At 36.7% G+C, this 24,065-nt stretch overlaps 2 protein-coding genes across 2 annotated transcripts; both read left to right on the top strand.

The window, feature by feature from the left end:
• Window positions 1–263: 263 nt before the first annotated feature.
• On the top strand, window positions 264–5,678 carry LOC129267177 (uncharacterized). The gene is made up of 4 exons (XM_064103092.1): window positions 264–348; window positions 919–1,269; window positions 2,238–2,570; window positions 2,972–5,678. Exons 1-4 carry the CDS (start codon window positions 300–302, stop codon window positions 3,361–3,363), a joined length of 1,125 nt encoding a protein of 374 aa, XP_063959162.1. The 5' UTR covers window positions 264–299; the 3' UTR covers window positions 3,364–5,678.
• A 6,881-nt stretch (window positions 5,679–12,559) lies between these two features.
• On the top strand, window positions 12,560–22,997 carry LOC135154917 (uncharacterized). Its single transcript, XM_064103159.1, has 10 exons — window positions 12,560–12,812; window positions 13,368–13,715; window positions 14,361–14,690; window positions 15,041–15,385; window positions 15,737–16,045; window positions 16,389–16,504; window positions 19,750–19,833; window positions 20,403–20,753; window positions 21,724–22,056; window positions 22,454–22,997. Exons 1-6 carry the CDS (start codon window positions 12,743–12,745, stop codon window positions 16,460–16,462), a joined length of 1,476 nt encoding a protein of 491 aa, XP_063959229.1. The 5' UTR covers window positions 12,560–12,742; the 3' UTR covers window positions 16,463–16,504; window positions 19,750–19,833; window positions 20,403–20,753; window positions 21,724–22,056; window positions 22,454–22,997.
• Window positions 22,998–24,065: the final 1,068 nt, after the last annotated feature.

Here is a 24,065-nt window from a genome sequence, read left to right as displayed (position 1 = left end):
CTCTCTATCGTCCGAACAAAGGCAGCTATATATTTGATAAATGAAATATCGTACTTTCATTTTCGACCGCTGACACCCTAAGACATTAAGACGTACATGAGATGTGCTTATCGGCATAGGCTAGCGAAAGTAAACGAATAAATCTCACCGTCATCATTATTACATCAATGTGTTTGATACACATCGGAAATGTCTTAAAAAACAAATTGTCTCACCTACTGCAACTATCTTACATTTTGATATTGAATGTTTCTTTGTTGCCAGGATTATTGGATTGGATGTTATCACTCTGATCTCAAATGGCGTACCATATTTGGTGCATGTTTGCTCTTCTTGTTTTTGGCAAAGGTATGTCGAATTTGATTAAATTTGAATAAAATTGAATCTATACATATTGGCTTGTAGCCGTTTTTTCTTCTTCTCTTTGTAAAGGTAGGCTGCTAATAAAACAAGGAATATAGAAAGTATGACTTCCTCCGTTACTATATGATTATTTTCAGTGAGTTTAAGGCCAAAGCAGTCTGCTGGCCAAAAAACAACATGTTTTCCCATTCAAGCTTGCCATCAGCAGGATCAGAAAAATATTGTCTTTCACTTAATTGCGTTGTTCACGTCTGTCTCGGAATGCGATTCCTGGGCATATATGCATCCAAAGACCATGGACTGTGTTACGCATTTAAGGTGCACGAAGGGTGTTATCCTTCGCAAAGTGGTACAACCTGCAACAAAACTTGAACAAATGCGACTTTTAACCCTTTTGATATGTTTGGCATGTAAAAAAATCAACGCAAATCTTTGAATGATGCAACTTTTCACTTTTCAGTCTAAAATAGATGCCCACCCTGTAAAGTACTATGAAGAAGCAATACTTCTGCTATCACTAATAATTGACAATATTCCTACACAATCCATTTGCAGGCTCCCCCTCTACCATGTCTACAACCACGATATCTTTTCAACCAAGGCAGTTCATACCCGTCAAAGGAGAAGATTTTACGATGAAGTGCACCTATTTCCCTCCTTCGATTGTTCGCATTGTCAAGTGGAAACACGAAGAAACACGAATTGCGTCTGAGTGGTGCACAACTGCGAGTGAATGTACACCTAATATTTCTAATCCTTCAAAGTACAAGTTATTGGGAGATGACCGCAGCACATCCCTTACAATAATCAATTTGAACACTGGTGACGATGGGAGATACACATGCAATGTACATAACCTACATGGAGAACGTTCAGCGACTGAAATACTGGAAGTACTAAGTCAAGGTAAGAACAAATGAGAGGTTTGACAGCATGGGTGACATTTCATTCCACCTAGCTAAGATTATTTGTATTTTTTTAAGCGCGCGCGCTATTTTGGGGGCGCATTACATTATTTTATCCTTAGGAATTTCTAAATTACGACCATTTTCCTACAGAAAGATAGAAACCCACTCCCCACTAAGTATGTGCATTGACCATCTTATGTCATATTTATCATACTATGTTGTGAAACGGATATCAATAAATCAAATCAAATCAAATCAAACCACAGTGAACAGGATGACATACAAAAAAGTAAATATATTGACAAATGCATACCCATCCAAAATTGTCACATCATTCTCACCCACTGAAAAGAACATCGAAAGTCCTAACCCTTTTTAACATGTCAAAGATGATTTGTGAGTCGACATTTTAGCTATAGGCTATTCTCTGTCCCAACCTGCTTTCTGTATCATTTCATACAAGTGAATATTTTGCGATTTCATGATGTGTCAGTTGTAAGAGGAGGCGCAATAGCCCAGTCGGTAGAGTGGGTGACCCAGGTTCGATTCCCTTTTGGTGTCGTTTGGTAAGGCAGTTTAATCCTTATTTCGATGTGTCTTAGAGAGGACTTCGAACCGTCGGTCTTCTTGGGTGCTTGCTTACAGCCATTCATGCTTTCTTAGCAATCAGGCAAAAAATCACTACCATTTTATAAAAAAAGAAATATAAATTAATATTTGCCATTGATGAGGCATCAGCGTATTATCAAGATTATAGAAGAGCATTGTCAGATGAGCAACTATATCATGAGTGTTTTTAAACTTTTGAATTATTTGTTTATTGAAAAATTTGCACGAGTTCTTAATCGTCAAAAGATTGCCAGGAAATTATTCAGTGATTAAGGGTTGAAGCACTTGCAAATTTAAATTGTAACATATCGTTTAAGTTGAGGTTGACGGTTCGAATATACTGTGTTTTTTCTCCAGTTCCACCGTCGCGAGTATTCGTGACTGATGTCCAATCGGGCCGGCAATACTTGAACAACGCAAATATAAGTATAACTGGTGGAGAGTCGTTTAGCATCACCTGTGGAGCAAATAGAGCAAGGCCTCCCGCAGCACTGCAATGGCTAGTACCAGAAGATGTGACCGTTGTTCATCAGGATCAATCTGATGTCATTCAAGACGGATCTTACATCTCCCGGAAAACTTTGACAATCACACCCACCAGAGATGACCACGAAAAGATTCTCAGCTGCATCGCATCACACCCGGAAATACAAGGGAGTCTTAGATCCTCAGTTCTTCTGAATGTTCATGGTAGGTATCATTCAGGGAATCATTACGTGAACACGTATTGATATCAATCCTAGATTTTCAGTCAAAGCAAAAGTTTCTAAAACTCAATTCATCCACAATAGCTTAAACATTGGACAAAATATGCCAACACTTTACGTCGACTTAAGCTCCATTTCAGTATCATTGCATGCATATCTACATAATGACGAACCAGTTGTTTCCAAGCATCATTCCGCAGTGAACACGATTTTTCTTATTTCTTACTTTTTTAAATTGAGATCATCCCTTGTTTATTTCCACGCGGTATCATTAAGTTACAAAACTGCTTTTCATAAAGGGCCTGTCCGAATATAAAACAGTGCTTCCTTCTTGGTTCTACTACTTTCTTTTACGATTTTTTCTCTGGTTTGCCATACCTACAGTTCTACCAACCAGTGTGCTGCTCTTTCTAACTGGAGGTAACCAGTCACAATCAACAGTCCTATACGTTCAAGAAGATTCACCGACTTCAATCACTTGTAAAAGCATCGGGTCATTCCCAACAACTGAACTATCATTTTGGTTAGTTGGTGACTTTGGCAGGACTCCGATCCATGCAAATGTATCAAGTTATAGGAGTGTTTCAGACGAAACCTTGTTTGACACTGAAAGTACCATAACCATAAGACCAGATGCCGCGAACCATGGAATGCAAATTGTATGTTCATCGTATATGGACGACGCTTACTTTTTTAAAATACTAACAGCAAGACTAGTTGTTTGCGGTGAGTTTGTTTCCCTCAGTGATTTTAGAACCGAAAGTCAATATTATTAATGGTAGAACTGATAAAAGATTATCAATGAAAATTCTTCTAGAATAACCTTCCCAAACCTGAAAGAATTACAAGTTGGCTACTCCTGTACTTTTATAGAATTAAATCATTGTTGTTGTTGTAAGTGATGATTTCAAGTTATTTTGTTCGATTCCCAATATACTGCCAAGGCTATGTTAAAAATAAGTGCTTCTAAGGGCGAAGTTTGACAATGACCAATAGCTTTTTAATGTTTGTCTAAAGGTGTACCAAACAATGTCGTAATGATTGTCCCTGATGATGTGCTCGAAGGCACAGATACCAACATAACATGTACAGCTCTTAATGGATACCCTGCTGCTCTCATTCACTGGTATATCGGGTCAAGGAACGTCACAGGAAATTCAACCTTGAAGACATCCATCAGCAGCGCAGATCGATATGATGCCGAAAGCATTCTGACCTTCGTACCAAATAGGTTTGACCATGGCCAACATCTTCTCTGTCAGGCAGTTCAAACTACTTCATCCACTGTGTGGTCCGTGAATCACACAAGGGACAACGAAATTTCCACAGTTACAATCGACAATGCCTCATCTCGATGATTGAAGCAAGGTTTATCATGGCCGTACCCTTTTTTTCCAGGGAGGGGGGGGGGGTGAAATTTCTTAGGAATGCTTTTCAAAGTAATTGTTTTCTATTCGCACAGAAGCTGATCATGCCGTTCTAATCTTGAATATTGTTCCAATCAAACTTTATATTAGTACTGCAAGTACTCCAGTCACAAATTGTAAATGAGGATTAATAGTTCCATATCACCCTCTATGCACTATACTGACGAGTTAAACTATATATACGACAATGTATAATATTAAATGATCAGTATATTAGTGTTTAGTTGTGTAACTTTATTGTAAGAGTGGTCTATGCATATGTATATGTGATGTGGCGTCACACTTTTTTATCATATTGTTGGATTGATTTAGCAAAAATAAAAACCGAAAGGTATATTAAAATAAAAACCTGTTTCATATTTTTTGGTTTGTATAATGTCGTGGATGAGCAGGGGTAATAAGAATGACTCAAATACTATGAAGCGACTGCGTGAGAACGTGTTCATGGAAATAAGAAAACGTTTTAAAGTACCGTTTTCAAAATATTCATAGAAAAGAATAATGTGAACATTCTTGTTAACAACTTAAAAAAATATCTTGCTCCAGATAAAAAAAGTTAGTGAAAAATAGATTGGCGTATAATATGAGAGTTTTTGTTGATTGGGAGTAGACCCAATGTTTTATAGGACCTAATGTAGTACAAAAAGTAACATAGCATCAATGATTATACCTCGACTGTAATAATACACGTAAACAGAGTTGTCAGAGATGCGCCAGTTGCAGATTAAAAATGCATGTATGAAAATTTAAGGCATCAGCCTCCAAGACGTAGCCCCGATGACGCCAATGCACAAGGTCTTTATTAAGTTAAAAAACAGGTGGTGTGATAAGTCAATTCAAAGTTATGGGGAGATTCCGACGAAGACAGCCTTAATTCTTATAGTGTCAGGTTGGTTGCAAGTTGATAATTTGTTGTGTATTGTTGATTAGGATTAACATGAGTTGAGGAACAGTTTCACCAATTTACCTCTGATTGTGTTCGTTCTGGTACCCATCCCGAAGAGTATGTGTCGTGACGGTTCTCTGGACGCCATCCAACTCCATTGTTTGCTATTAGTCGGTTATGCAAACCTCAATCTCAAATCGGATAGGAGAAAGAGCACACTCTGTCGCCAGATCATTGAAATGCCGCAATACACTTAATATAATTAATATGCATAACGTCGTACTTTCATTTTCGACCGTTGACAACTTTATAAGACATTGGGTCGTACTTTCGTAATGTGCTTTAACGGCATGGACGATTGAAAGTAATTGAACACATTTCATTGTCATCATATTCCTTCAGTGTGTTTGGGACACATCGTGGATGTCTTCTAGAAACGAAATTTGTCTCACCTACTGCAACACTCTCATATTTTGATAATGAATGCTTCATTGATACCAGGATTATCGGATTGGATGCTATCACTCTGATCTCAAATGGCGTACCATATTTGGTGCATGTTTGCTCTTCTCTTTCTTGGCAATGGTAAGTCGAGTTTATAAGATATACTGTATATCCGTTCATGTTGGCTCGCAGCTTTTCTCTTTGTAGTAAATATAGGCTATGAATAAAATAAACAATATTACACGAGGACGTCGTCCGCTATTCTGTAAGATAATTTGAAGTGAGGTTATGGCCCACTACATTTAGACTGTCTGTAAATGGTTGCTTCCCCCCCAAAAAAAAAAAATAATAAAAATAAATAAATAAAATGCTTTCTTCCATTCTTACTTCTGATATTTGTCTCAAAATGCGCTTAATGAGCTTATGAATCTGGAGATGACGTTTAAACTGCATACAATACATAAACATTAGGTTCACAAAGGTACAATCCGAAAAAAGTGCAATGTACATGATAATAATATATATATCCTCTAACAGGGACCAATTTTAAGCCTGTTTTTTTAATTTGTGCTCATGATTCATAATCTAGAGCTGAATAAGTTTTTCTGTATAAGGATGTAAAATACCTGAATAAAGAAACTTGCAGCAAAAACTAAAACAAGTGAGAATTTGCACCACTTGAGTCAAAATATCCGTGCGAATCTTGAAGAGCGCAACTTTGCACCTATTGATATTCTAAAACAGATGCCATCTTGTAAAGTACTATGGATAATCAACGAATTCATCATTACAACGATTGTTAAAAAAAAAATCCTACCCAATCTATTTGCAGGCTCCCCCTCCTCCTTGTCTTCAGGAACGATTTCTTTCCAACCAATGTTGTACCTACCCGTCAAAGGAGAAGATTTTACGATGACGTGCATCTATTCGCCTCCTTTAAATGATCGTACAGTACATTGGAGACATGATGGCATCCAGGTAGCTTATGAATCGTGCAGTTCTACGAGTAGCTGTAAATCTACCGTTCCTAATCCTACAAAGTACAAGATATTGGGAGATGACCGCAGCACATCCCTTACAATAGTCAATTTGACCACTGGTGACAATGGGAGATACACATGCGATGTTTTTAACCTAGATGGGCAACGTTCAGCGAATGAACATTTGGAAGCACTAAATCCAGGTACTATGAAGGTTGAAAACCATATTTTTCATAACCAAATAAAAATAAGTTTCGAAATCAAATTCGACCACTCTTTCAGGATTGTTCTGATTATACGTTTCTCACCAATGTAGATTTTAGTGTATTTCTACGCTTATCCAGACAGTCTATTACTTCAGAAATCTGATCATCCTCATCTCGCCTGTGTAATTTCATACAATGGCCATCTTACTTATTAGCTCGTTATAATAAGGTTATACACACGTTTACATTCTTGGTAACGTTGGCTATACATCCCTGTTGAGAGGTTGGTTTATGTATGAGACTTCACAGATTACCAATACATGAAATGCTAAGACATATCACTCTATGTTGACATAGAAGTAAACTTCACTCTCTATAATATATATGAAAAATAAAATATGAACAAGACAGAAATCGAAAATTGCAGTGTTTACACAATGCAAATGACATTCTTTAATAGTACACGTAGTTTGTGATAAGAGCAATTTAGGAGGGTATTCTAGTAGCATTACTACTGCCCATGCCAAGGACAACGTCAGAGCAATGTAGTCGTAGGTATTTACTATCTACTGAAGATAGCTATTGGGATCTATTCATTGAGCTGTTAGATGTCCCTAGTATCAAATAAAACTCGGAAGTTATACTGCAAAGGACACGCAAAAGAAGCTAATTAAGATTGCAAGAAAACCAATCAATGATATTAATAACTGAAGCATAAGAATAGGAAAGTTAGAAAAACTGTTACACTTGGATTTTAATCCTGAATAAGAATGCTTTCTTTTCCTCCAGTTCCACCAGCAAGGGTCTTTGTATCTGATACTCAATCGGGCTGGCAATACTTGAACTACGCTAACATAAGTATAACTGCTGGAGATCCGTATAACATCACCTGTGGGGTAAATAGGGCAAGGCCTCCTGCTGTTCTGCAATGGTTAATACCAGAGGATGTGACCGTTGTTAATCAGGATCAGTCTGATGATATTCAAGACGGATATTACACATCCCGGAAATCTTTGACAATCACACCCACCAGAAATGATCACGGAAAGATCATCAGCTGCATCGTATCACACCAAGATCTACAAAGGACTATTAGATACTTAGTTACTCTAAATGTTCATGGTATGTATTTTTCATGGGAAAACTTTCATACATACACATGATGTTGTCATCCCTAGATTGGCAGTACTTGCTGTTTTTTGTAATACATTTTCAATCCAAAATAGTTTGAATAAGCATCATTTAGCAGATCTGTGATACTGAGTACATTCATTGACTATACATGCATATCATCTTCTGATTTTTTTTATTACCAGGGTATCATGAAGTTTCTAAACTGCTTTCCAAAAAAGGGCCTGTTGCATATCATACAAAACTTCTTTCTATATTTCTCCCTCTTTCCCTCACCATTCTTTTCTAATTTGCCATGCATACAGTTCTGCCAACCAGTGTGCTTCTCTTTCTAACTGGAGGTAACCAGTCACAATCAACAGTCCTATACGTTCAAGAAGATTCACCGACTTCAATCACTTGTAAAAGCATCGGGTCATTCCCAGCAACCGAACTATCATTTTGGTTAATTGGCGACCTTGACATGACTTCGATCCATGCAAATGTATCAAGTAATATGAGTGTTTTAGACGACACTTTGTTTGACACTGAAAGTACCATAACCATAAGGCTAGATGTCACAAACCATGGAATGCACATTCTGTGTTCCTCCGATAAAGACGATGCCTTATTTGTTAAAATGGTGGCAGTGAGACTGATTGTTAACGGTGAGTTGTTATCCCATAATGATTTTAGAAGCAAGTAGTAATATTGGAAAATAGAACTGATAAAATAGTAAGACTATTCAATAACAATTCTTGTAGTATAATTTGACAAAGCTGACGAGAATTGCAAGGTAGTTGTTTACTCCAATGCCTAAATGAAACGAATGATCATCATTGTTGTTATTGATGATTTAAACATACACTCTTAAAAACGTTGGGCAACATACGGTCCACACAACAATTGGTTAAAACTTTATCAAATTCTGAGTAGCTTTAAACCAATAATGTGTGCTTTTGGTGAAAACTACACAGTATTGGTTGAAAACTACCCAGAGTTGGATAATGTTTTAACCAATTGTTGTGTGGACCGTATGTTGCCCAACGTTTTTAAGAGTGTAGTTCATTCGATTCCCCAATAAACTGTCCGGGCTCTGTAAAAAAACATGGTTATTTCTTTAGCTGAAAGATTAATTTTCAAAAATGGTTTTATGCTTCTATGAAGGGCTACAAGACGAAGTCGTAATGACTGTCCCAGGTGATATGCTCGAAGGCAGAGAGACTAACGTAACCTGTAAAGCTCGTAACGGATACCCGGCTCCGCTACTACATTGGTACATCGGATCAAGAAATGTCACGAATAGCTCATCTCTTAAGATCTCAGTCAACAGCGCTGAACGATATGATGTTGTAAGCACTCTGATCTTCATACCAAATAAGTTAAATCATGGGAAACGTATCTTCTGTCAGAGAGTTCAACCTATGTTATCCACTGTGCCGTCCGTGAATAACCCATGCGAGCGTAGGAGGCCGTTGGCAGTAATGACACATTATTCATGGCAGATCATTCAGGAATTACAAAAACGGAGGAATGAAAAAAATATCGACAACGAAATTTAAATGGAATACAACAGTTCCAATCAACCATGCCTAATCACCATCCTTAAGGCACAGTTTATCATGGCAGTAAAGGATGATTTTTTTTCCGGGGAGGGAGGCAAGACTAATTTTTTTGGAAAAAAATCGAAAGAAGGGAGGAGGCAACTTATCTTGGGAAGGTTTTGACACGTTTAAAGTAAAAATGAAGGATTTCTTGCACAATTTTGGTGATGTTTATGAAAAATATCATTAAGAAAATTTAGGTTTTCTAAAGTTAATGGGGGGAGGGGGCAAATGCTTCCATTTCTGTGTACGGTTCTTAATATGGTAAACATAATTGCTAGTGTTACGCAGGGTGCCTTACTATCATATTGAAAGGTTGCTTTGGGAGAGTAGTTCGAAAATTCCAAAGTGCATGTTTGTACCGATTATTCATTACTGTTTTGTAGTTTTTAACATTAACGTTAATAACGACGTGAAAATATACCTTTAGGCTCTGCCCTCTAGGTCAGAAAATTTTACAGAAGAATGTCTGACACTCAAAACTAACATATATTCAAACGGTTTATTTATTTTTTAAAATTTTACTTGTGTAAACAAAATAACAAAATGTTGAACTTCCAACGTATCATTATTTCAATTATTTGATTTGTAAGTTTGTGTATCCAATTTCTCAACAATACTGATCAAAGTAATTATTCTCTATTTGCACATAATCTGATAATGCTGATAAAATCCGTAAATATTTGTCCAATCAAACATGAGATATTATTTTGTTTAATGAGTACCCCTACCAATTAATAGGAGGTATGATACTTCTGTGAACTATTCACCATCTATGCGGTGAACCCTATGCACCTATTAAAAATTATATATCTAATATTAAATGTAAGGTATGTACACATGCAGGTTCAGCATATCAGTGTTCATAATACAATTGTAGTCTCTTTATTTCAACAGTGGTCTATGTATATGCCTATGTGACAAAATATTACTCAGTTTGTTTCTCATATTGCTGGATTGATAATTAAAAAAATAAAAACAAGAGTATTAAAACCATGCACTAGCAGGGCTATAAGTGACTCAAGCACTATGATGAGAATGCAGGAGAATGTGAGAATGTGTTCATAGAAATAACGAAACGTTGTAAGTACCGTTATCAAAATATGAAAGGAAAATAATAAAGTGAACACTCTTGTTAACAATCTAAATGGTGATCTTGCTACAGTTAAGAAATTGTTAACGAAGAATAGACTGGCGTTTAATATAGAAAATCGTGAGTTTGGAGAAGGCATCCGATTGTTAAAACAGATAGAACTACCCAATTTTACTAGTCCTTATATAATCAAAAGAGTAACTCAAATGAAATACTAAAGAATTATGATCATATTCCTTGGTACTGGGGCAAGCATAGAGAAAAAGCTTAAACAAGACGTCACTTAAACAGTACCTTCTGAAAAGAATCCGACTACATTTATAAGTAAATCACAGCGCTGATATTTTATCACAGTTTGATTCAAAGCATGTTTGATTACTGTGATGCAATTTGGAAAAACTTAGGAAAAACCTTTAGTAATAATATTTCAAAACTTAAAAATAGATCCTTTGCTTGTATTTTACATAGATGTGGACTGAATTTATATATCAAGTTAAAGGAATAAACGTCGCTTTGAAATGTAGCAATGATGAACTTTGGACTTTGGAAGCGGATTGCTATGAATACTTTTGGCAAAAATACCTGGGGTCACAAAGAAAATTATTATTTCACACAATCCATCTTAGGAGTGTTGCATTCGTAGATAGGGATGTCGGGGAAAATGGGTGATCATGTCGCATCGTTAAAATAGACGTTATATAATTTACGTCACAATCTCATAGCTCCCTCCCTTAGAGGATATAAGCAATACACGTAAACAGAGTTGTCAGAGATGCGCCAGCTGCAGAGCAACAACGCATATAAAGCAAATTCATCAGCCTCTAAGAAGGCGGCGCGCCATGACGTCAATGCAAAAGGTCTTAAGTTAAAGGACACGTCTCAGATTGGTTGTAGATCTAACATATTTATTTATTTATTTATTTATTTATTTATTTATTTATTTATTTATTTATTTATTTATTTATTTATTTATTTATTTATTTATTTATTTATTTATTTATTTATTTATTTATTTATTTATTTATTTATTTATTTATTTATTTATTTATTTATTTATTTATTTTTTTTTTTTTTTTTTTTTTTTTTTTTTTTTTTTTTGGGGGGGGGTATTATTTTGTGCCGATTGGCTATAGTGGCATGTTAATAGTTAACGGTGTTGAATAGGATCAATATGAATTTTTAAAGCAATAAATGCTTTAGGAACGAACAGGTTCTCTGAAGTATCTCGGATTGATCGCGTATTGGAGCCCATCCTTAAGAGTATTTGTCGTGACAGTTATTTGCACGCCATCCTCAAAGCTCAACTTCCAATATGATAGGAAAAAGAGTACACTCTGTCGCCAGACCATGGAAATTTAGCTTTATACTTAATATAAATAACATCGTACTTTCATTTTCGACCATTGGCAACTTAAGACATGCTATCGTAATGTGCTTAACGGCATGGACGATTGAAAGTAATCGAACAAATCTCATCGTCATCATTATTCCTTCAATGTGTTTTGAACACATCGAGGATGTCTTCGGAATTTTATTTCTGTAAGGTCGATTTCTCGTTCGCTCGCTCGCGTCGCTCTTCCCTGACCTTCAAAGAATCTGTGCCCCGTACGCCATATTCATCATCTACTGCCGCTCATATGTTTTGACTTATTTTGTCCCACCCTCCGAATGTGAACTGCCCAGTAACATTCACTGACAATACGAATATTACGAATATAAAACAATGTAGAGGTTGCTTTAAGTTCACTATTTATGTCGAGAACATGATAGACGTTGATCATTAAAAGTATAACCATCTCCTATCCAAAAGTCCAAACATGGATACCTATCTGATCCCTTGTAGTTTAAACTGCAAATGATAATGATCAGGGACCGCTGAAGGGTTTTGGAAGTTGGGGGGGGGGGGGCAACCATGCAAAGAATCATAATCAGATGGTAATTTTTACGTTTTTGTACACGGTTTTGGAAAAAAATGCGGGGGCTGAAGTCCACACAGCCCCTCCCCCGTTTCCGCGGCTAGTGATGATGATGTTATTTCTAGTGTGTGCTTCATATCAGATTGTAACGTTGAAAAATTAGTTTATCACCAGCGCCAGCTGTGAACGTGTAACTCGAGCATTTTGAAATAGCAGTAATCTTTACTATCCTGCTGCGAAGGGAAATGGCGACCTCTAGGACCACGCATGCTCTAGATATTACTCATTAATGTTAAATAGCACATCGCGAAACCGAATCAGGAGTTGAGAAGGAAACCAGTAGCACTCGTTTGACACAATACCAGCGATTTTTTCCCGGAGTGTACAGCATCTGGGAGCCTCCTACAAGTTTGACTTTACAAGAGTTTATTTGCCATTGTTGGATTTCATGTCGTTCTGAAAGCAAGTCTTCGTACAGCCAGATTCGACATGATGACAAGTGCTTGTGGATATGCTGTGGTTGTTCTTGTTCTAACGATCTTCAGTCATGTCAGTTGTGGTAGGTTTACGTTGCTATATTTATATTTGACCCATTTTACGTTGACGATTACACGAGCACCGTAATCAATAAAAGGTTCACTGTGTGTACATTATAAGTACATTTATATGACAATATTATATTGCAACACATCTTCATGCGCTCACATTCCATATGCAAAGTGGCTTACTGACATATTTTGTAGAACAGAATCCTTCGATTCCGTAAGAGGATGACCAAAGGACAAAAACATTCCCGGTCATGAGCATCTGGTAATATTTACAACACTCCATCCTTCTGAATAGATACCCGTGGCCTCAATTAATAAATGTATAATGCATTATAACGTTTATGAAATGAATAACTAGTGAAATAAATAATGAACTAAAATATTAGAAAGATTGGAAATAAAAGAAAATGAAACATTGAATGAGCAGTTATATTAACAAATGAATAATTTATAATGATGCCCCTGCAAACTCACTGGAAGCAAATAATTTTCATTGCATTAATTTGGGAAAAATTACGCCAGCCGAAATATCTTCATTGGCAAAATATTGTCTATCAATCTCGCAGAAACAGAAGGATTTGATGTGTCAATCAAGAGAGGCAAGTATCTTCCAGTGATTGGCGAGGATTTTACATTGGTCTGCACGTACACACTACAGGCCAAAAATAGGGAGATCACGTGGCAGAAGGATGGTGAATCACTCGCAACATGTGATTGTATGGAAGATTGGACCTGTAGGTTTACTGTTCAAGACCAATGGAAATTCAGCTTGTTGGCAGACGACTCCAGTGCTAATCTTACGATAAAACAGCTGGTTGGTGACGACGGCGGTCATTACAGATGTGCTGTCCGCCAAACTGCCTTTCCCGACATTACAGTATCAAGGGGAATGCACGTAACACCATTATTATCAGGTTCAGTAATTGTTTCAAAAATAATAAATATTCAATTGAACCCCATTGGACATTGACAAAAATTGACTAGAAATAGTACACAGTACGATATTTATTCATGGGTATATTTAGAAAAGAATTAAACATAAAGTTTATTGAAGTATGTGAAACGTGATTACTCGCTGCTCAACCGAACGCTAAGAAAGGAAATAAACTAATAAACAAAGCTAAACAAATTCATCAGCACACAACCATAACAACCATTAAATACTTTTTATTATACAATATTAGGAATTCAAGCTTTATCGACATCCATAAATGTACTTTTATTCAACGTACATGTAACATAGATAACAGATAATAGAAAATGAATGATACATATGGCGTAGAAATAGAATCGCATATTCTAAAAGGAGCGTAGCTCTCAAAAATGAAAGAAAAAGTCAGACTTTTATCAGTGCCCATGATGTGACAAAAAATATAATTCATAAATTTGTTTCGGAAACAGTAGTTGAAAAGACGTTTTTTTTTAAAGCATCCGGATTGTGAAGCCTACCTTTCTAAGAAATCAATAAACACGCACACCTGCACACACATTGAACTTATAGTGAATAATTGTGTATAGCTGTAATAGTGCACTCCTCACTAATTTTCTATCTTTCACAGCTTCGCCTACAGTAATCATAGTTACCGATAGATCAATCCGTCTTTGCTCCGATAACACCCCTAGAACGGTAATTGCAGGAGAGCCAAATGTTTTAACATGTACAGCATCGCAAGCAAGGCCTGCTGCAGTCCTTAACTGGGTTGTACCAGATGATCTTATTTCCAACCAACAAGATCAGACTAACGTGGTTAAAGGCAACATCTACACGTCTCGGAAGGTTGTTACCATCACGCCCTCTGCGAATAATCAAGGAAAGGATATCAGCTGTTTTGCGTCACATCAAACACTCCAGAGTGATCGTCAGTGTATTGTTTACCTCAATGTTAACGGTATGTCAACGTCATTGAAGGAAAATAAAAGTCCAAAGTGTCTGTTCCAGTATCTAATAGGGCATCAAAGGGCAAGAAAGAAATTTTCATTACCTTTTAATCCTCAGTGTGGGGTAATACTGTTTATAGATGAGTCTGTGTTTTTCATGTTCCACTAAATGTTAATCCATAAAATCTAACCCATGTAGTTCGTTTGATATTGGTTGAATTATTCGATGTCAAAGTGAAGGTTTGATTCTCATCATTGCACAAGTCATAAAATGTTATTAGTTGACTGTTATAAACCAAGACAAATTCAAATTGACATACATTATACCCTCTTCCATCTTTATTTCACCTTTCCTATAAAGTTCTTCCATCAAGCACGACAATCTTTCAATCTGGAAATGACAAATACCACCAGACATCATCTACAGTTATTTACGTACAAGAAGGTTCTACAGCTTTGATCACCTGTCAAAGTATTGGATCACGACCGGCAGTTGAACTGACATGGATAATTGACGACCTTGGTATTCCTCCTGGAAGTATTAGTCTGTCGAAGACTCAAAATCCTGTAGACGACAGTCTGTTTGATACCTTTAGTACTTACAAGTTGCATCTGTATAGGAAGTATCAAGGGTTGATTCTCTGGTGCTATGTATATCTGGGTGAATATGTTATCGAACGACACTATGTTACAATATCAACGTATGGTAAGTGTATATTTCATCTCAATTATATATAAATTTGTGTATGTCTCTGTTGGCATTTTAAAGACGTGTCTGGGGCAGTTAGTTACTAATACGTTGCTAAGCTATATAACCAGGGAGGTGTGTGTGAGTGGTATCTATTGCTATAACAATTGGATGTCTTTTAGTTGTGGTTGATATATTTATGATCTTCTAGAATGGGCGTTTGGGAAAGCAACATATGTAATAGATTAAGCCAGCATGTTTATTTTTCTGAAAAAAAAAGCTTCATCAAGCAGACCACCCATGTCCGCTAATGATTTTGAAGTTGTAATAGAACGTGTCGCTTTTTGCATTTCTCTTAACCGTTTACAGCACCACCGGATGAGGTCGTTATGTCTTTCCCTGCTGAATTAAAAGAAGGGATAAAAGTCACCGTGATCTGCAAGGCTGCTAATGGGTATCCAGCTCCTCGCATTAACTGGTACATAGGATCAAGAAATATGACAGGTCATTCATCCCTGAATATTAGTGAAAATGATGCAGGTCGACATGATGCTGAAAGTACTTTGACTTTCATACCAAAGAGGTTAGACCATGGGAAACATCTTCTGTGCCTGGCAGTTCTACCTACATTATCCACCACATGGTCTGCGAATGATAGCATGGTTCTAAACATAACAGGTGCCTAGTTATTCTGTATCATATCAATATGATTTTCGACGTTTTCAAAATTATATTTTTGAAGCAAGGAACTCCATAGAATGATGCATAATTCTAGGATATGTTTGTAACTTTTGTGTAGTATCTTTTCGGGGAATTGGTAGATTTTGTTGATATCTATAGCTTATTTATGCAAAACAGAAATGTTTCTTGGCCAGCTCAGTTATCGTCTTTTGAATTAATTCTTAATTGAATTTTATAAATGAGATAAAGATAATCCACCTGTTGTGTCAATAGACTTACTTAGATAAGCTACTTTGCTAACTATCAATTATTTTCAAAATTAATTAACTTTACACTGCAGTTAGACCCGATCCACCTTCTTGGTTCATCGTCAATCAACACCAGATGACATCTACGTCTATCTTCGTTGCTTGAAAACCTAAATGCACCAGAGCTGGACATGCAGAAATAATGTCGGTAAGTCGAATCAGATTTCATTTTATTGTCATATTTCACAAAATAAATAACGGAATATCAACACAATACAAAACAATGCATTTAATGATAATAATACAGAATACAGTGTGTTAAAATAATGAATGACTGTATGTGCTCATAACAATAACTGAGTTGTGAACTGTGAAGGAACCTTCATAAAAAGCAGAGCTTGTAAAAACTGCAGATTCTTTGAAATATTATGAAATCGGCAATCATGGGACACACACACATAAACAAATGCAGACTACATTATTTTGGGAAAACCAAATATAAGAAGGCAATAGCATGAATCAGATTAACCAAAAAGGCATGATAGGATATGGGCTTTCTACGTCTAGTGGATTTAACAACGGATCACACCACGATATATTGACGGTATTTTTATTTACAAATATAACCGTGGATGTATTGCTATGTGGAATTATTTATTAAACATCATACCTGGCAATACATTTTACATTATGTATACATTCTAAAGAGTGAAACCCATTATTCCGAAGCAAATTGGATAACAAAGCAATTGAAAACATCCGATAGAATTGATAGGATTATCATCCAAGAGACTTTACCTCAGTTTAATATGGGCCTACGTGAAATTATCCTATTACATGCACATGAGTCATATTGGTGACATAAATTTTGTTGTAACCATGATGATAATCATAACAAATGAAAGTAACCTTACTGGGCATTGTAACCTGAAACTTGGCGATCGGTCTTGGGAATTATCTATTTACGTTTTACCATTCACTAAAAACAATGCAATCATTAAAATAAATCAGGCCAACGAGCAGTCAATAAGCTTTTCGCTCAGAGGCAATGATGAACTACACGATGAACATTTTCTTGGACAAAAGGAGCTTGTCGCCATCACAGCCTTTACAAACTAACCAGAAGAGGTACAAAGGCACGGATTGAGGTCATAATCACACTCTGATACCTCATACTTCACAATGATCCTTGCCTGATTGATATTATCCGAAGAAACCTGATCAACTACGCAATTATTACTCGCCCCATCCCTCTGGCTAATGCAGAGTATGTAGAGAGTCTCTGTGAGTTTTTCCATGTGACTACGTGCATACAATCAATCAGCGCAGTGCATGACATCTTTTTCCTTCCCTTATTGTGAAATGACAGTAAATTCATCCAAATCCGACTTCACAACGATATCACTTGTTGGCAAGACGTGTATATAAGATACTTTCTTACTCTGTATTGTGATGGTACTTGGTATTTTCGAATCGGTTAGGCTGATAATGCAGATATTGTATTATTTGGCTTGATTGGTGGGGATCATCCTAGTTATGTCAACATCAACGTACTGGCAATTATTACTAGCAAAACTGTCATACTTTGGAAAGGAAGACCTACCTTTACTTTTTAGAAGCATTATCCTATCGATTATGAAATTCAAACGAATTTCAATAGTTCCAATCGACAATGCTTCATCCAGGCTGTCCCCTGGTTTCCACTTTTCACAGACTACCACGTCACTGTTTATTGGAGGTAGCTGATGATTAATGAGTGATTCCTGTGATATCTGAAGCATACATGACGTTACTGTCCTCGTCCACGTGAACACCTTATCACTGATCGATCCACGAATCCCCTGTTTCTCGACGACCAGCGGAATATGGATTGGCTTGACAAGTCTCCATTTACCGATGTACCCTTCAATTCTACCACAGTATTATCCACAAAATTATCCTTTAACAAACTTTACCCTCTCAACTTCATGATGTATTCGGTTAAAGTTGTCGCCAGCTTCTTCACTCACATTCAAATAGGTTTCATCAGAGAATGTTAGTAGCTGAGGAGTTTGATTCACCAATGTTTTATCGCGTATGGTAATTTGTATGACAGTCGATTGAATATTCTTCAATGTATCAATTTTATGCATAGTTCGGTTAGTAATTTCCTTGATCCTTTTAGAAATGATTTCGCTAATTGCCATCACATCTGAAAGGAGAATTTCTTCTCGGTTTTGATGATTATCTCTCGCTTCGCTGTTTCAACCTTCCATATGTCGACACGTTCTTTCCTATTACCTCTTGTATTAGAGATTTCCAGCTCCTCTTTATCGTTGATCACGTTGATCATTCTATTCTCTTTGTTCCGTGGAAAATTAACTCCTCCTTGGAAGCAACCTCAAAGTCATCATTGACTGCCTGGAGATGCTTACTTATCGAGGCCTCTTCGGTCGCGATCGTGGATTCAACGGTTTATAGAATGTGATTCTGCTTCTTCGATCTTGTGCTGTTTCTTACTCAAATTGTTCCTGCAGTCGGAAGTTAAATTCTGGATATTCTTTACCTCTCATGTTTTTTTAGTGATTTGCTGTAGTGCATAGACGGCAAAAAGGAATTTCATGTTGTCTGCAGTAATATCTAATTGGTTTATAATCTCTATCGTATATCCAGATCTCATCATAATGTTCCCCACTTCTTTTCTTTTTTCTCTGCTGGTACTGGAAGCCATCGCAGCCAGCAAGTTGTAGAAATAAATAAATTAATTCGGTAGGAATAAAAAAAATTATGTTTCATATTAGACAGAATGACTGGTATGCATTTGCGCTTAGCTAACATTAAGGGGAGATGTGACTTCCCCTGATCGAACTTTCAGGGGTCACCAAAATGCAAAAAAAAAAAAAAAAAAAGTTTCGATAGAAAAATCGAAATAAAATGAATGAGATCCTATTTACAATTTATCAAAGTCATCTCATAAGAATCGCATGTGTCAAACATTCAAACAATTGTTGGTTTTATTGTTTGCGTCAGCTGAAGATCAACAAGGCATTTAAGGCTAAGCCCTCTAAGATGGCGGTGCGATGATGTCATTGCCTAAGGTCATCCCGAAGCGTATGTGTCGTGACAGTTCTCTGGACGCGTTCCCAATCCACTGTATGCTCGGTTAAGCAACCTCGACATTAAACCGGCTGTGGGAAAGAGCACACTCTATCGTCCGAACAAATGCAACTATATATTTGATACATGAAATATCGTACTTTCATTTTCGACCGCTGACAACCTAAGACATTAAGTCGCACATGTACTTTTGAAATGTGCTTAACGGCATAGGCTAGCGAAAGTAAGCGAATAAATCTCACCGTCACCATTATAACATCAATGTGTTTGAGACACGTCAGAAATGTCTTAAAAACAATTTGTCTCACTGACTGCAACTATCTTACATTTTGATACTGAATGTTTCTTTGTTACCAGGATTATTGGATTGGTTACTATCACTCTGATCTCAAATGGCGTACCATATTTGGTGCCTGTTTGCTCTTCTTGTTTTTGGCAAAGGTATGTCGAATTTGATTAAATTTGAATAAAATTGAATCTATACATATTGGCTTGTAGCCGTTTTTTCTTCTTCTCTTTGTAAAGGTAGGCTGCTAATAAAATAAAGAATATAGAAAGTATGACTTCCTCCGTTACTATATGATTATTTTCAGTGAGTTTAAGGCCAAAGCAGTCTGGTGGCCAAAAAACAACATGTTTTCCCATTCAAGCTTGCCATCAGCAGGATCAGAAAAATATTGTCTTTCACTTAATTGCGTTGTTCACGTCTGTCTCGGAATGCGATTCCTGGGCATATATGCATCCAAAGACCATGGACTGTGTTACGCATTTAAGGTGCACGAAGGGTGTTATCCTTCGCAAAGTGGTACAACCTGCAACAAAACTTGAACAAATGCGATTTTTAACCCTGTTGACATGTTTGGCATGTAAAAAAATCAACGCAAATCTTGAATGATGCAACTTTTCACTTTTCAGTCTAAAATAGAAGCCCACCCTGTAAAATACTATGAAGAAGCAATACTTCTGCTATCACTTATAATTGACAATATTCCTACACAATCCATTTGCAGGCTCCCCCTCTACCATGTCTACAACCACAATATCTTTTCAACCAAGGCAGTTCATACCCGTCAAAGGAGAAGATTTTACGATGAAGTGCACCTATTTCCCTCCTTCGATTGTTCGCACTGTCAAGTGGAAACACGAAGAAACACGAATTGCGTCTGAGTGGTGCACAACTGCAAGTGAATGTACACCTAATATTTCTAATCCTTTAAAGTACAAGTTATTGGGAGATGACTGCAGCACATCCCTTACAATAATTAATTTGAACGCTGGTGACAATGGGAGATACACATGCAATGTACATAACCTACATGGAGAACGTTCAGCGACTGAAATACTGGAAGTACTAAGTCAAGGTAAGAACAAATGGGAGGTTTGACAGCATGGGTGACATTTCATTCCACCTAGCTAAGATTATTTGTATTTTTTTAAGCGCGCGCGCTATTTTGGGGGCGCATTACATTATTTTATCCTTAGGAATTTCTAAATTACGACCATTTTCCTACAGAAAGATATAAACCCACTCCCCACCTAGTATGTGCATTGACCTTCTCATGTCATATTTATCATACTATGTTGTGAAACGGATATCAACAAATCAAATCAAATCAAACCACAGTGAACACGATGGCATACAAAAAAGTAAATATATTGACAAATGCATACCCATCCAAAATTGTCACATCATTCTCACCCACTGAAAAAAGACATCGAAAGTCCTAACCCTTTAAACGTGTTAAAGATGATTTGTGTGTCGACAGTTTTAGCTATAGGCCATTCTCTGTCCCAACCTTCTTTCTGTATCATTTCATACAATTGACTATTTTCCGATTTCATGGATGTGTTTGTTTTAAGATGAGGCGCAATAGCTAAGTCGGTAGAGTGGGTGACCCAGGTTCGATTCCCTTTTGATGCCGTTAGGTAAGGCAGTTTAATCCTAATTTCGAGGTGTCTCAGAGAGGACTTCAAACCGTCCGTCTTCTTGGATGCTTGCTTACAGTCATTCATGCTTTCTTAGCAATCAGGCGAAAATCACTACCATTTTATAAAAAAAAGAAAAAGAAAATATGAATATTTGCCATTGACATGATGAGGCATAAGCGTATGTATCAAGATTATAGAAGAGCATTGCCAGATGAGCAACTATATAATGAGTGTTTTAAAACTTTTGAATTGTTTATTGAAAAATTTGCATAAGTTCTTACTCGTCAAAAGATTGCCAGGAAATTATTAAGTGATTAAAAGTTGAAGCACTTGAAAATTGAAATGGTAGCATATCGTTTAAGTTGAGGTTGACGGTTCGAATATACTGTGTTTTTTCTCCAGTTCCACCGTCGCGAGTATTCGTGACTGATGTCCAATCGGGCCGGCAATACTTGAACAACACCAATATAAGTATAAGTGCTCGGGAGTCGTATAGCATCACCTGTGGAGCAAATAGGGCAAGGCCTCCTGCTGTTCTGCAATGGTTAATACCAGAGGACGTGACCGTTGTTCATCACGATCAGTCTGATGAAATTCAAGATAACTTTTACATCTCGCGGAAATCTTTGACAATCACACCCACCAGAGATGACCACGGAAAGATTCTCAGCTGCATCGCATCACACCCGGAAAAACAAACGAGTATTAGATCGTCAGTTTTTCTGAATTTTCATGGTATGTATCATTCAGGGAATCATTACGTATAAATGTATTGATATCAATCCTAGATTTTCAGTCCTTACACATTTTTGTAATAGTCAATTCATCCGAAATAGCTTTTACATTGGACAAAATATGCTGACACTTTACGTATATTTACGCTCCATTTCAATCTATTTACATGCATATCTACATAATGACGAACTAGTTGTTTCCAAGCATAATTCCGCAGTGAACACGATTTTTCTTTATTTCTTTCGTTCTTATCGAGATCATCTCCTGTTTATTTACACGCGGTATCAGAAAGTTATAAACTGCTTTCCACAAAGGGCCTGCCGCATATCATACAAAACTTCTTTCTATATTTTCCCTCTTTCCTTTACCTTTTTTTTCTAATTTGTCATGCTTACAGTTATACCAGCCAGTGTGCTCCTCTTTCTAACTGGAGGTAACCAGTCTCAATCAACAGTCGTATACGTTCAAGAAGGTTCACCGACTTCAATCACTTGTAAAAGCATCGGGTCATTCCCAGCAACTGAGCTATCATTTTGGTTAGTTGGTGACTTTGACAGGACTTCTATCCGTGCAAGTGTCTCAAGCAATAGGAGTGTTTTAGACGACACGTTGTTTGACACTGAAAGTACCATAACCATAAGACCGGATGCTATTAACCATGGAATGCGCATTGTATGTTCCTCGTACATGAAAGACCATTTCTTTGTTACATTCCTAACAGTTAGACTAATTGTTTACGGTGAGTTATTTCCCTCAGTGATTTAGAACCGGGAGTCAATATAGTGAACGGTAGAACTGATAAAAGAATAATTTTCGAAATCTGAAAAAGAAATGCAAGGTAGTTACTCCAATACCTTTCAAGAAACAAATTCATCATTGTTGATATTGATGATCAATCGTCATTCTGTTCGATTCCCCAATTTACTGTCCGTGATCTGTTCAAAAAAAGAGAGAAAAAAATTACTTCTTTACCTGAAAGCTTAACTATGAATAATGGCTTTATGTTTCTATGAAGGGCTACCAGACGAAGTCGCAGTGACTGTCCCAGGTGATATGCTCGAAGGCAGAGAGACCAACGTAACCTGTAGAGCTCGTAACGGATACCCGGCTCCTCTCATAAAGATTCATAAGAATTTTAGGATATGTTTGTTACGTTTGTGTAATCCATTTTCGGTGAATTGGTAGATTTTGTTAATATTTATAGCCTATTTATGCACAACATAAATGTTTCTGGGCCAACTGAGTTATCGTTTTTTGAATTAATTCGTAATTGAATTTCGTTAATGAGATGAATGTTATCCACCTGTTGTGTCTATATAGTTACTTAGATAAACTACTTAGCTAATTATCAATTATTTTTAAATTAATTAACTTTACACTGCAGTTAGACCCGATTCACCTTCTTGGTTCATCGTCAATCAACACCAGACGACATCTTCGACTATCCTCGCTGCCTGAGAACCTAGGTGCATCAGAGCTGGACATGCAGAAATAATGTCGGTAGGTCGAATCAGGTTTGATTTTTTTTATTGTCATATTCCACAAAATGGATAACAGAATATCAACACAATACACACCAATGCATTTGATAGTGATGCTAAAGAATACAATGGGATAAAATAATGAATGACTGTATATGTTTATGACAATCAATGAAAATCTGCAATGAAGGAGACGGGACACACATATACACAAATTCAGACCACATTGTTTTGAGAGAGCCAAAGATAAGAAGGCAATAGCATGAATCAGATTCACCAAAAAAGCATGATGGGAGCCAGCTTACCCTGTATGCCCTCTACTTCTAGTGGATTAAAGAACGGATCACACCACGAGATATTGACGATATTTGTATTTACAAATATACAGTGCATGTATTGCTATGTGGAAGTATTCATCAAACAACATACCTGGCAATACATTTTACATTACGTATACATTCCAACGAAAGAAATCCATTATTTTGAAGCAAATTGGATAAAAAAGCAGGTGAAAACATCCGATAGGAA

The sequence above is a fragment of the Lytechinus pictus genome, chromosome 8, assembly GCF_037042905.1.
Source record: "Lytechinus pictus isolate F3 Inbred chromosome 8, Lp3.0, whole genome shotgun sequence".
Taxonomy (NCBI): Eukaryota; Metazoa; Echinodermata; class Echinoidea; order Temnopleuroida; family Toxopneustidae; genus Lytechinus; species Lytechinus pictus.
This window is presented reverse-complemented; position numbering and strand designations above follow the sequence as displayed.